The following is a 15,053-nucleotide window of genomic DNA, read 5'->3' on the forward strand; positions in this document are numbered from 1 at the left end:
GGTCACAATATGGTTCACAAATGTAAGCAAGCTTAGCACGCTAGGCCATGCCACGGGTGTCTATAGTGCACAACCCAACCAAAAAACATTTTTTTAAAGGCATTAAAATGAAGGTTTACATAATGTTGAAAAATTTGGGATGTACTACTAGGCTAATTTTTTTAACCACACATCTCTGCCACAGCAATCGTCACACTAGGCTACATACGTCTGATACGTCCTGCTGGAGTGTGATGTGATTTGTCTCGTGCAGTTGTGATGGRTCGAGTATAAACCAATAGTATGTCAGAATGGTAAATATTTATATTTCTCATCCAATCACAATTAAATTCACTCTGTCCAGGGGGTTTGATTTATCTGGACAAGTTTCTTTCTTTTCAACTATGACACGCTATAATGAAAACAAACCAAAGTGAAATAGAAATAAAACACTTTTTGTCTTTTGAAAATGTAAGGAGTACAAAACACAAATGAACATGAATTCAGGAATTTTTAAGTCCCTTAATTTTAGATACATAAATTTAAGACTTTTTAAGGACACCCTGTCAATGAATCACTGGTGTGTCATTAACCCCATGTGGGAAGTGGGCAGTGATGATGCATCAGCTTTAGAGTCTTCCTCAGCCACACTGAAAGGAATGGTAGATAGTTGATGATAGAGGAAACACACCTGTGTTTTATCTCAGACATGTCAACTTGTTGGCATTAGAACAGCAGCAGCAGTTCAAGACAGCAAGTACGGCCTTGTATGAAATAGGAACTAAAGTTAATGCATAAACTTATTTTATTCAGTTAATAACCACTTAAAAATTTTAAGCTAAACCTGTGTGGTCTTGGGTCATAATTACACCTGATAGTCAGGTAGACCCGGTTCGATTGGGGACCAAAATTGTAACGTGTTTACATTTTCAGTTAGTGCYGTTCACAGTCACACTGCACTGTGACAAGAGAACTAAACTCTGTGAACCTGTTCCCTCCCTCGCCTGTGGTGGCGCTGCACCAAGAACCACTGAAGAAAACATGAAAACCTCAGAAGACACGGAGCGCAACTTCGTTCTTCACAAAATGTAAACATGGAGTGACGTCAGATTTTAGTGGTTATAGGATTTGTTAATAGTCTTCAACAATGAGCTCAGCATGAGTGGAAGATGAAGCCGAACCCTGGAGAAAGGTGGCTGAGACGGCTCCTTGTGAGGAAGTGTTCACAGAGAAGGAGTGCATCCAACTTCACAGCAGTGATGTCCACCTTATACAGATGTCCAKCGAGGTATTCACAAGATATGAGTAACTTTATAACTGTTATTATTGCGTTATAGTCTGCTTCCTACTTTCGGAGCTGCTTGGCATTCACACATGCAATCAAACCGCGCCAGAGTTCGCTTCAATCAAAACAAAATTTATGTTTTCAACAAGCGTTCGCTTTTTTGGTCTGCATCAAATGAACTGGATTTTCTAGGCAAACAAACTAGAGTTCAATGAAAGTGGACTAAGCAGGGCTGGTGTGAATATACACTTAACTCCATAATACCTCCCCTTAAAGCAGCAGGAAGAAGAGATGATTTTTCTTACCCGGTTTGGCATCATGACCAGCTGCTGGGCTTTACTGATGGTGCCTGACTCGAGCTTGCCAAGAATAACAGTCCCCATGTCCTAATGAGATATTGAAACTTTTTAGAAAATAGTCATATTGTTAAATGTTTGCTTCAAGTGGTGCATGAAAAAAGGCTTACCTTGTATTTATCAACAATGGGCAATCTGACAGGGCCGTCACTTGATCTGTTGAAATTTGGCAAACTGTCCAAGTGAGGAATGAATGGTAGACCTCTGCAACATAAAACACACACAAAAGGTTGAGAATGAGCAAACAAGTGATAATTGCTTTAAATCATTGTTCAAGTTCCATCTTCTAATTTTACACTTTTCCTGACTGGTATTATCCGCCTGCCTCAAACACCATGAAAAAAACTACCGACTGTAGGAAAGAATTTCTAAGAGGTAAGATCAGATAAAAACAAATGTATTTTTTTCTTTATTTATCAGGAACACACTAAAAATCAAAGCTTTTACTGTTTAAGACTGTAGAAACTCTGTTTTATTATCATCACACACAAACACTTACGTGTACCAAGGGCACATGTCAGTGGGTTCCTTCAGGTTAGCTCCTGTTAGCCCAGAGCATGGCATGAAGTGAATGTCTTTCTTCGGGTTGAAGCCAACTTTTTTCAAAAATGGCACTAATTTCTCTTTACACTCATCGTACCTAAAAATTCAGACACAGAAATCAATGTTAGCCATTTTCAAAATAGGTTGCACATGAACTCATCCAAATCTACACCAGTAGTGGTCAATAGATAATTTTATGTATTATTAAGAGTACATGGTCCACATGCCTTTATAAACTCATTCAAGCTATGCACAGCCCTTTGTAGGGCATTTCCCTTTCATTGACATTTACATACACATACTGACATTTATATTGTGTTTGTATTCTGAACATACACTTACTATAGTTTCTCACACACAAATAAACAGCATATAAAATACACTTGTCCACTTTGATTGGATCTGACCTAATCCTAGTATAAGACAATATTTATATTAACTGATGTGGGTAAATGTTTAGTATGTTTGTTCGTTGTTTACAGAGGAAACTTGGTTCCCTGTTAAAAGCATTAAATAGCTTTCTTGGGTAACCCTACACATGAAGACTATTTTTATTTCACCATAGCACCAAGGTAACATGTTTTCACCAGAGTCTTTATCCAAATCATCCATCATAATTTCCATTGCCATTTATTTTACTCTTATGGACACCCCCAAGCCCAGTGCACATGCTTGTTTATTCTAGTCAAGTAAAAAAAAAAAAGCTAAGTCATTCTTTCAGCTTTTCAAATGTAGGTGGGACTCTAATTACCAACTATCCATTGCTACCAAAGTAACACGATAAAATCATTCCAGTAGAGTGATGTAACACATCTACATTTTGAATTCACCTTAGCACCTCCAAGCCATTACAATAGTTCGACACCCTAAACACTTCATCACCCCTTCATTATAAAAGCCTGAATACATTCACATACTTTTAGTTTAAATTTAGAGACCTCCTCAGATAAGTAAAAATTTCATAATTTAAGCCCAGTTGTTTTGTTTTCACAATTTTTACTGACCCTAAAAATCTGAGAACATTTTAAAACAACTTAAAGGTAAGTGGGTTCTGTTCTAAATATGCAGAATTGTTTGTTGATTTGGTTCTGGCCATATTTGGGTTGACATGTCCCATATTTTCAGGCAAATGCAGGCTTTACGGTTAAGGTGATGATGAACCTGAAATCGTTGCCTCTCCCCTATCACTCCACAACCACTTTCTTCACAGGGTTGCACCTCCTCATGATGTCGTCATGAAGATAATCCCTCCTCTGTGCAGGGTCTGTGGCTGCATGACACAGAGTACCTGTTCTCCTTTGTTTGTTATGTTCTGTCTTCTTCTGAATGGGTGTTCTGAACTGTAATTTCATTGTGCTCTGTACAATGACAATAAAGGTCTATCTAATCTAATCTAATCTAATCTAATCTAATCTAATCTAATCTAATCTAATCTAATCTAATCTAATCTAAAGAATTAGTAAAGAAATGTTAAATTCTATTGTATTAGTTTGGTGCCAACAAAGCAGTAGGCACACCTTTTACTACTTTACAGCAAATAACTCTGCAATTAGCAGAGGGCACCTTTAATTTCCAGGTCTGCACCACTTGACATTTTCCTTCTACCAACCTTTCCAGGCTCCAGTTGACTGTAGGATCATCCATTTTGTTCACCAGAACAATCAGGTGCTTGACCCCGGCTGTTTTTGCCAGCATGGCATGCTCTCTTGTTTGTCCACCTTTCTCAAATCCAGTTTCAAACTCACCTTTCCTGGCAGAGATCACCTAAAGAAACAACATGTAAGATGTTAGTGTTATTACATACAGAATGCTTGTAATTTAAAATACAGAAAATATATTCTAACCAAGTGACCTTAAATATATTTGTTCTGTGGATATTTGTTTAACAGAAACAAAAATCAAATGAAAAAAAAAAAAAAAAAAGAAGAATATAATGCAATGATTTTTAAATCACAAACCCATGTTTTTATTCACACTGGAATAAGAGATGTTTCAAGCAAAACAGTCTGAATTTGTCAGTAAGAAAATTTTCTTCAAATATTCAAAACATGGTCATAGTTTCCACCAAACCACTGGAGTTAAAACTTTAAATGTAAAAAATATAATAAAAAAAATTGGCACATTCCAAATTGGAATCCAAATTAGAAAAAATACAACAATTCTGGTTTTGTGGTCCAATATAGATTTCTACGTCTTTTACAGTTCTGTCCAACCTTTACCCAGTTTTCAGATATCAATTACTTGTACACCATCTCTAGTGTGAAAATGTGATTTAAAGTCCTGATTAGTCTCTACTGAATGATYTATCCAAATTAGCTTTCAGGGGAAACACAGAGTGCTGAATGAATGTGTGAATGGGTAAATAATGGCACAGATTGTAGTGTAAATTGCTTTGAGTATCTTGGTTAGGTWGAAAGGCACTATAAGTACAGTCCATTTATTGATCAGAACCAGTAAGGTTACCAATAATGTAATTACTTTTGATTGATTGATTGATGATGCCTTTATTGAACGGAGCACAATGAAATTACATTTAAGAAAACCCATTCAAGAGTCACACGTGACAAAAAACATAGGGGAACAGGTGTACAGGTCTCATAACTTGCATTTTTTGTTGAAACATCCTTAATAATTTCACAAAAAAGCAGATTTAATACACTGTGTGAGGGTGTTATTTTCTAAAACTAGGGATGTAAAAACTARTTGAGAATTGATTAATAATCAGTTATAACTGCTTAAAATKTGAATCAGTTCAGTCATTTTTATGRATCGATGTCGAGCTGTCGATCTTGYCCCYGCTGACACATTTTTTCAGGTCTATAAAGTACTATAACTTTTCAACAGTTTGCACAATCTGAGAAATTTCAACGTTTCTGAAAGTTAAGAAGCTGTGCCAACTTCTGATTTTCCAGAAGGCTGACATGAYCTAAAGCAGCGAGAGGGAGAGATAGAAGCCAGACAGTGCTTGAGAGAGAGGGGCCATGGTGATGCTGAGAGACAGAAGCTGCTCACCACATCATCCATGATGGAAGAATGAAACAGAGGCTGATGTCTGATGTTTTTTAAAAGCAAAGTTCTAAATGTTTTACTGTAAATATTTTTTATACTCTCAAGCTCACATTTTTATGTCAAATAATTTTATTGTATACATCAGACTTTTTGCTCACTAAATCTCTAAAAACAAATGTATTTTTTTATTTTTACTCATTTTAATAAAATAATACATGCTTTTAACTGTTTTTTTTGCATCCTTTTAGAAGGCAACCTATGACCTAATATGGTCAAAGGTTTTTTCTTGCTAATTTTTCCAATGCGGGCGCAACTTCTACATTGGCACATAGCCAGGGTTGCACATAAAATDTTTGGTCTGGTTCTCAGGGGAGAAYCTAGGGTTGTTGCTTGGTGCTCATATTTTCCTTCACTCATTTAACACATTTATCTATAGGGGTGTCAGGGCATCTAACGTCCCCCTGTTCTGTTTCATGACTGCTGTCAGCTGCAACGTCTCAGGACATCGTGCCAAATCAGTTCAACAAGTTTTTTAATTTATTCTTTTACTCTACATAAATTTTTTAAACTTCCTAAGTGGCCGAGGGGCTGGGTGTATGTCATATAAACATCACAAACTCAACATTTCATGGTTAAATGTCTTTTAGACTACACATGTTCCTCAGATGGACAGCTCCTGTTTGGTCTTCTGCATCTTCAGCCTTGGTTAAAGCAGCCTTCCACACTCTTCAATCCAAGCAGTAAATATCTGTCTTTCACACAGAGCAAAATAACTTAAAACATACAAATGTTTTATTTGTTAGACTGATTTATTTTTTAAAAGACTATTTTCTTCAAAAATATTATATTATTTAGATGGTTTCAGCTCATGTAATCATTTATTCTTCGTAYTTGATTGTTTAATAAATTACATTTATCCCAGAAAAACTGTGTCACAGTATGGTCCTAAATATAAACAAGTTTACATCAAAAACCTTGTTTTTTTTTATAAAGTTGTGAATGAAATTTGTGGATCTTTATGATAAATTAAAATAATTTAAAACTCTTTCACCTAGAGAACATGGCAAGTTGTTTWTATTTTTTTAATATATATAATTTTTTTGACGGGGGTGTTCGAGAATCATCTTTGCTTTAATATGGGGCAAACAAATGTTCTGTTAGTTAATGTGGTTTAATTAGAAGAACACAAACAGTGAATCTCACAGAAAGACTCAGCCTGCGCACGCAGCAACGTGCTCCTCTCACAGCAGTCTCTCATCAGGAGGAGGAGAGTTTAGTCACTTACATAGAATTGGACAGATCTGTTCGATAACAACGCTCTGAACATGTATTTAATATAAAGTTAGGTTTTACAGACCAAAGTCTCTGGTAGTTCAGGAGCAAAGTGCAGGAGGAGATGTCAGGACTGATTGCTGCAGCCGCTGCTCGACCCGCTGCTTCAACCTGTCTCTGCTGAAAAATGCTCTCACTGAAAGTCCCGCCCTGCTCTGCTTTGATTGGATAAAATGGCTCTGGACTTSGTCCGATTTTTTGAAGGCAGTGTMCTTTTAATCCTTRTATYAGGGTCCCGCTGTCCTTAGGGGCTTGGTGAGCACCGAACAATGATCCAGTCACAGCAGTGCGGCTGGATTTATTTTATTTTTTTAAGAAATCAGGTCGCATTTGCAACCAAACTGGTTGCACCCTAGAGCCCTGCTAGCTGTTGTTTTGACAGACAATCAGGTACAATCTTAGGTAYGCAAGTGAGCTTTATGCCTTTCCATCTGGTGCGCTTTTCCTTTTTTGACCGCGCATGCGCACCTTCMCATCGCTTATGTGCAACTCTGCACATAGTATTCCCAAGTAGCCTCCCATCCAAGGACTAACCAGGTTTGACCCTGCTTAGTTTCCAAGATCAGATGAGATCTGGTGTGTTCAGGGTGGTATGGCTGGTATGCCTTTTAGAGAATGATTAACAGAAAGTAAATAGTAAATAATGGCAAGATTAAAATTTTTTAATTGTTATTAAAATAATTTGCAAAAATATTTACTCGCAGGATTTTTCTGCAGTTAAAATAAGCAACAACAAAAAAATATAGAAATTTGGAGCAATAGGTGTTAAACGGTTAAGAAAAATTCAGTTTGATACTCGATAACTTTTGGTCATAAAAAGATTTGTGACAACATTTTTATGTTCAAGTAATATTCTGTTACTAAGATTTCAGACAGTTTGTATAAGGGCAAAAATCCTGATTTAAAAAAACCTTTGGTTATAAAATGGCTACAATTCATTTTGTTAAAAAATATAATAAAATAAATCGAAAATGATCATAATGAGTTACATTCCTCTCTTAAACACTCTCAAACTGCTGAACACTGARATGATGTCATGCTACTCACCAGAACAGCCAGGTCTGCTTGTGATGCACCTCCGATCATGTTGGGGACAAAGCTTTTGTGGCCTGGAGCATCTAAGATAGTAAAGTGYTTTTTCTCAGTCTCAAAGTATGCTCGGCCCACCTCCACTGTCTTGCCTTTGTCCCTTTCCTCTTGATTGGTGTCCAACGCCCAAGAAAGATACCTAAAGAGATAAAGAGATGGTGTTAATACTGGCTAGGGTAGTTTCTAAGGTTTGGTGTGTACAGCAACACATACGAAACATTTACATTTAAAGAAATTACCCACTGATTTTCAAATTCTGACTTTTTTTTTGTCAAATAAGCAAAACTGATAAGATTTTGAAAGATACGCATCAGACTTGCCTTTGAGCTAGAAAAAACCACTGGACAGGCTGTAGAGCAGTGTTACAGCTGCAGCAGTGTTTTATAAAGATTTCAAAAGCTGACATGATCTAAAATACTTAAAGCTAGTTGATGGTAAAGAATGATCGGTACGCTCTGCAAGGATTTATTGGCTTCAAAGAAGAGAGGCTGTGAGGAGCTGAGAAGACAAAACCACTGTTAAGTTATTTTAAGCTGCTAAATGCACTCTATGAAGTTAAACAGGTTGACTGTCTGCTACATTTTCAGTGAATAAATGTTAGAYTTGACTTTTTGAACAGAAACCGGGCCTATGTTGGATGATGATGTGCTGGTGTTTTGTTATCTTGTCAAGATTTATTCTCCACCAGCTTTATTCTGATTTCCTCTTATTCTTTGTTTAAACACATTTCAATTAAAATGTTACAAGATAAATCCCAATTTATTTTCGGCCACTTTTGGTTGTTGTAGCAGGAGCTACATCCTGATGGCTGGAAACACCAGTTGTAGAAATGCACCTGTGTGTTAAAGTGCTCAGAGTTTTCCTCATGTTTCTGGCCTTGGGAGGGGAGGGAATGGGGTGTTCAACAAGATARCATTTGCTTTGAGCAATTTCACACMACATTACAGGGGTTTGTTTATTCATCTGTCAAGAATCACAGATAGAAGAGCACATAAACCTCAATATAGAAAAAAAAACTGACTGTTCTAGATTATAATGTTCCAGCTAGTGCCTGAATACAAAAGTAAATCTTAAATTAGATTTTTTACAAGAAATTGTACAGAAAAAAATTATGTAGGTCTAGACAAAAAAATGATTAAGCTCAATAGTAGTTTTTGCTCACTTTTTATCTCTCCAACATTGATATTTATTTCTCCAACAGCCTGGATCACAATGAAACATTTGTAAATTAGATAATGATGTGATCTACTAAATTTTACAACAGCAAATAGCTACTCTTTACTTGGCAACAGTTTATGTCGTCAGTGTAGAAGGTTTTTYTAGGATGTATTTGTTTTATAACAGCAGATAATCTTGAATACATAAGACCGTATGGGTTAGTGCATTGAAAGAAAAATTGGTAGAAGCACGTCAAAATTATTCAAAAACTAGAAACTGGTACCGGCCCAAAAAGAGAATCAGTGCATCTCTAACTGTAGCACAGCTAGTCCTTTCCACAGCACAAAAATAATAAAAAAAATGCCATTTATATTTGCCAGACTGATAGATTTCTGCCTTAAAAATGACTATTTCACTCAAAACAATATTTTAAAGATTTAATCATTTAACACAATTTTTTCATATTTAATCGTTTATGGAATTACATTTATCACAGCACAGTAACCTCAAAGCAATGTAATACAGAAAAAAACTACTTTATTTTGCTACTACCTGCTTTAGAATTGAAATTTGCATATTTWTGTTAAAATGCAAACACTTGACACYAACATTGAGAGRGAACACAGAGRGGTTTAGATAAAATGTTAAACTGAGAAATACCATTGCATTAATCTTGATCATACAAATAAATGTTTATAGAGTCATATGGTTTGATTTCAAGAAATAAAGCAACAAACACCTGAGAGAATCAAACAGGCAGTGTGCGGCGCACTACCACGCAGGTCTGATRTGTTAAGGATATTAGTCTGAATGTATTAATCCTTAATACAAAAATAGTGGAAAGATACAAAAGTACCAGGAGGCATGCTTTTAGCTAGGATTTCAAAAGAGGGTTTCTACACCCTAAAGCCAGGGATCCAAGGGCCCCTGGGCCTKGTAGGCCCATTTAGGAATCAGTAATCTATCCCTGCATTTCAATTAAYCACTTCACTGTCTGCCTATTGCTCCTGCAGCACATTCACAACATCAGCAGTTTATTTTATTTTTTACAGACATCTTTGTGTCTTCTGGCTTCATAAACTTGTTCTATGCTTGGTGCGCCTTCCCAATATGGGAAACGGTGACAAACAGCACACGGAACRACTGCTGGATCTAAATCAATATTTTCTAAGACCCAAGGCCCACTCCAATCCCAACTCTGATTGGCTAGTAGGCCCATCTACTGTGGCTGAAAATGAAAGCTCCACCTGGTCAGGGCCCAATGCAGGAGCAGGGAGTGATGGTGTATTGGCTTTGATGTCTCCTGCACCATACAGGATGGGTCACGTGTGATAGAACAGAATTAAATACACGGGTAAYGTTACAAAAGGCTCAGACAGCAATGTGTCTACTCACCAGGTTTCTCTGTTCTTCTCCTTTGCTTCTCTCTCGTACTTCTCTAAGGTTCTTTTGTCCACCATGCCCGTTAGATACCTGTTGGAGTGTGAGGACAATGTGTCAATACAATGCACATATTAAATACTATGGGTGTAAGAAAATATCGATACACTGAAATATCGCGATATTTCATTTCCCGATACTGTATCGATGTTCTAAAGCCCTGTATCGATTTTTAATTAAGGTTTAAAATGTCAACTTTCCTGCCAGCCGTTCATTTTTATGTTGTAGTTCAGCCTCTGACCACTAGTTGGCAGCAGTGAGCCAGCCACTTGGCTCCTCCACAGCTTGAGCGCCAGAGAGTAAGGGTAGCATTAGCATTGCGAGCAAACATTAGCTTCATGCTCCGATAGCTGAATCTGAGCGGAAAAGAACGACACCCTCTGCCTTCTAAGCTGAGTTAAGGTTACAAACAGTTACTTATGTATCAGAATGTCTGTATTTTAAGCCAAATTAAGTGTTTTGTGTGCTTTTTTCCAACTGCAGTCAGTTTTCACGTTATGCATATAGCGCATGCGTCTATCACCTCGAGCGAGCTCGGCACTCCCCCCGTGACATAAAATTCTGTCTGTTGCTCTTAATGTCCGGCTGATGATCACATCAAAGTCCATGTACTTTATCCTGCTGTGTTCGCTTCAAAAACGGTTTAACTCGTTTAGCTTCTCAATTTCTTAACTGGTTTTCTTCGGGACCTGCCCTGCTGTTCGACCCACAGTTACACAAATTATGTTCTGGATGCAGGTCAGCTGATCCCAGAAACTGTGTGTGCAGCAGCTTCATATCATCTGTTTACTGAACTTTATGACAACATAAACGCTATTGTTAAGTGTTGGGTGACCATATTGTAAATTAATATTAAAAACTAAAAGCTGCAAAAAATATATTTTCAAACTATTTATTGGCAAATTTAGTATAATAATTGAAAACATAGATGAAATATGAAACAAATAAAATAAAAYACATACAAAGCAGAACACAGCTAAATGTATCAAAAGTATGTCTATGTAATATTAGAATTTTCTGAGACAATGAATTTTGGTTTTACTTTTTTTTTTCCACTAAGAGGTTTTTATTTAATAGAACTTTTGGACCAAAAAATCGCAATATATCACCTTGCTTACAGTATCGCAATATATCGGGATATATCGTATCGTGAGCCCTCTGTCATGATATGTATCGTATCACCAAATTCTTGCCAATACACAGCCCTATTAAATACCCGACAATAGAACTTTAATGAATAACTCACAAATTGTAAACTAAAACTTACATAATTTGTCCTCCAATTGTAGACTTTCCAGCATCTGGGAGAAAGCAAAATCCAGAAAGTTTATATCTAAACCTTTTCAGTTGGCTTCAGAGATGTGAGTCAGTTCAGCAGAATTCATGAGTGGCTWTGGAGCCGGACAAGTTAGGACAACAAAAATCCATCTCAATTTTTTTTTATTATTCCTACATTAACCTCAACTGAGTGACATGGTTGAGAACTCTCAACAGTACAGCGTATTATGTCAGCAATTTTTTAACTTGGTAATGAGTTCATCTCTACTTGTACATTACTTCAGCAGATACACACATGGATTCTTACGGAAAGCAGCAAAGCTTACTGGTGAACACAGTGTTCAGTGGAACATGTTTKTTATAATTATTTTGGATGAATGCATCTTCAACACAAAAATTCACCTGACAGGTGTAATCACTGACCTACATGTCCGATGAACACAACATTGATGTGTTCCTTTTTGGGAGCGTCTGGTTGGACAGGTGGAATCTTTGGCACAAGTATTTCTTCTTCCTCCTCCATAATCTCTGGAGCCATCTCTTCAGTTGATGAAGACTCCACGRGCCCTCGGTCCACGCCTCCCGGCTCCTCCTCGTTTGGCTCTGCTTCTTTCTGGTCCCACGGCTCGTCTGCTGTCATCTCGGCATCGCCGTTCTCTACAGGAACTTCAAAATGACAAAACACAGCATATCATTGGGTAATGTTAAGAATATAAGGTTTTACCAACACAAGTAAAAAAAAGTTTGGCGTGTCTAAGCGATTTCATTAAAAGGTTAAAAACGCAACAATAGTGAATAAATTACTTTGAATTTTAAAATAAAAGTTAACGGCCAAGCATTTCTTGAAGGAACATCAATCATGCCAGAGTTCACAAAGATATTGCACTCAAAGCACATGTTGGGAACCATGCTCAACTACCACCACCCTGAATTATAGCTCAACATCTGTAAATTTAGTAATCCCCCCATTTATACATGTTAAGCTCATTAAGACAATTGTCTCATTTGCAATAAAGGTTATGCATAAATAACATTTAGCTTTTTCTGTGCTTTCTAAGATCACTTGGCTGTAGTAGCCATCTTGATTTAATATGAGCACAAAAGTTCTAAGCTGTAGATGTACAAAGAATTATTACTTTGGGAGACTCAACACTGATCTTGAATTATCAGTTCAGTTAGAGGGCAGTCTCAGCTACGTACCACACCACAAAATTTTATCTCAAAGTTCTGTAAATTATCCATTTTTGTGTTTGCTAAAGTCACTTTCATGCAGTGGCTATGTTAAATCAGCTGGACTACAAAAGTTAATCAGTTGTAGATATTTATCCAATGATTACATTCTGAGTTTCATTAAAGTCTTTAGTGTGATTTATGAGGCTTTTTTTTAACTGTACAAAGAAGTATATACATTCAGAGATGAAACAAAAACGTGCAAAAATGTCATTGCTCCTCACTTGAGCAACTAATAAGAGTATTAATAAGTTTGTTCTCTGTTCTTAACCTTTTTATTTCAGCAAACAGCAGAATTGGTAGCTGTTTAACATCAAGTGACACCAAAAAGTAAACCTTGTACAGTAGTTTGCAAAAAAATTCAGAGTCTTTGGGTTTTAAATGAATGTTTATGTAAAAAACAATGTCTGCTTCTTGCTAGTAGTCACTGTCACAATTTGTTTTACATATTTGAAATTGGTGGTTCTCAAACTTTGGTTTAAGTACCTCTGTTGATACTCAGGATCAAGAAATGTAAGCATCTATATATTACAAGTTATAAAAGGTCATTACCAATCATTTGCTGAACTGTGATGTAAAGCTGAAGAAGTGGTTATAGCATACTACAATCYTGGCTCAAACTACTAAAAACAAGAACTCCTGTAGAAACTAACTGAAGAATAATTGCAAATATTATTCACTTAAAGTTGCAGAACTGGTATTTTCTCAGAGCTAACCTGCTTTAAAAGACTTACAGTCAATCTTTGAATCTCTGATGGCTGGTCCTGGCTCAACTTATGTTACTGTGATGTTTTTACCAGTTCTGGGTTTCATTATTCCAACAGCAACAGTGGTTACAAACAAGTGCAAAACAAACCCTACATTTAAACCGTGTGATGTAGTGACTCAACACTTGCAAAGCAGCTCTGTTACAAATGTCAACAGATACTGAATTTTTTAACCTATAACAGTTGCTTTGCTAWAACCACAAGATATTTTACGATGATCATAACAATATTAAGAGCAAATATCTCAACAAATACTGAGTTGTGCATTAATGGTGAGCTTCTTTACAATGATTCTGAATATTTTGTGGTGTTATCCAACTCAAAAGACCATGTGTTTGATGTGATAATAAAACACTCCCAATAAATGTGGCAACAAGACAGACTAAACAAAGATAGGCTGATGCTAATCTACTGCAAGACCAAGTTCTCAGTTGTTTATTGGTCAAACATTCAACTCAGAATTGCAAACTCAAGATATTTAATATCCCTGAGCACATTTCATGTAGGTCACATGTATAAAATCAACATAAACTGATTCCTTATCTAAGCTGGTTCAACRAAGTACCAGTAATAGTTTTGTTCCCAATTACTCTAGCTAGACTCCTTTCTTCATTCGCTTCATTTCGCTAATCATTTCTACTTCTCTGGTATTTCATTTTAGAAATTAATTTCACCATGAATATAAAGAGAATGAAGGTGACTGTAACTAAGAAGAAAATAGTTCAAAGAAAACCAGTACTGGGAGACTAGCTAGTAAGGCTGTACGATGTACAGTTTGAGCAWCGTCATCGCAATGTTCRTGTGCTCAATAGTCACAAGGCAGATCCTGCAATGTAGGAGGCAAATTAAATCAACGAGTAAAGCACAAGTCAATAAATAGTTTTATTTTGACAACGCTCACAGCCGCTTCCACCAYTGCTGCAGCAGCTATGGGCGCTGCATGTAAAWAACAAACAAAAACAAACTTTAATTTTGTCATAAAGTGTCTGGGACATTATTCAAAGAAGTGTTGGCTGAATTTCTGAGTTGTGGAGGAAGACGATGAGGGTCTTGATGCAAAAGGAGGAAAAAGTTGCAAAATACAGTTTAGCATTAATGCTAATATTAAAGCATGACAAAAACATAAACCAAGCTCGACACAGGGGCAACATGTTAGATGGGATAACACAATTCATGTTTGCACATGACTGAAGGAAACATGTATTCAGGTCTCGCCACAATAAAAGTAAGMAATAAAATATATGCATAACTCTCAAATACAGACAAAAACATACTGCACAAAAAGAGGAAGGATCAGTGCAGGTACATCTTCAACATGATGGCAACATAACTTAAAGTGTTATTTAAGTCTATTGTGGAAAATTCCTGTATTTTTTTATACTGCAATGCAGATTGCAGAGTTAGAAAAAAATTGCAATGTCAGTTTTTTTTCCAATAATGTGCAGCCCTACTAGCTAGCAACACTATTCATGAAAGAGTATCCAAAAATATGTTGAAGCTATTTATTTTATTGAATAAGTCTCAATACAAATGTAATTTAATAAGCAGACTATATTGTTCTGTATACAAAGTTTACTATAATTCATT

At 36.4% G+C, this 15,053-nt stretch overlaps 1 protein-coding gene across 2 annotated transcripts in view; it reads right to left on the reverse strand.

The window, feature by feature from the left end:
- The window catches only part of LOC106529451 (eukaryotic peptide chain release factor GTP-binding subunit ERF3A), a 25,824-nt gene that overhangs the window by 5,465 nt on the left and 5,306 nt on the right, over positions 1–15,053 (reverse strand). For both annotated transcript variants that reach the window (XM_014024883.1, XM_014024882.1), the window contains 8 exons: positions 11,893–12,135; positions 11,459–11,492; positions 10,147–10,224; positions 7,552–7,732; positions 3,773–3,927; positions 2,120–2,260; positions 1,731–1,824; positions 1,570–1,650 (listed from right to left, as the gene is read on the reverse strand). In XM_014024883.1, coding sequence (XP_013880337.1) covers positions 1,570–1,650; positions 1,731–1,824; positions 2,120–2,260; positions 3,773–3,927; positions 7,552–7,732; positions 10,147–10,224; positions 11,459–11,492; positions 11,893–12,135 — 1,007 coding nt within the window. The remainder of the gene's footprint in view (positions 1–1,569; positions 1,651–1,730; positions 1,825–2,119; positions 2,261–3,772; positions 3,928–7,551; positions 7,733–10,146; positions 10,225–11,458; positions 11,493–11,892; positions 12,136–15,053) is intronic.

This window comes from Austrofundulus limnaeus, unplaced genomic scaffold (genome assembly GCF_001266775.1).
Source record: "Austrofundulus limnaeus strain Quisiro unplaced genomic scaffold, Austrofundulus_limnaeus-1.0 Scaffold444, whole genome shotgun sequence".
Lineage (NCBI taxonomy): Eukaryota > Metazoa > Chordata > Actinopteri > Cyprinodontiformes > Rivulidae > Austrofundulus > Austrofundulus limnaeus.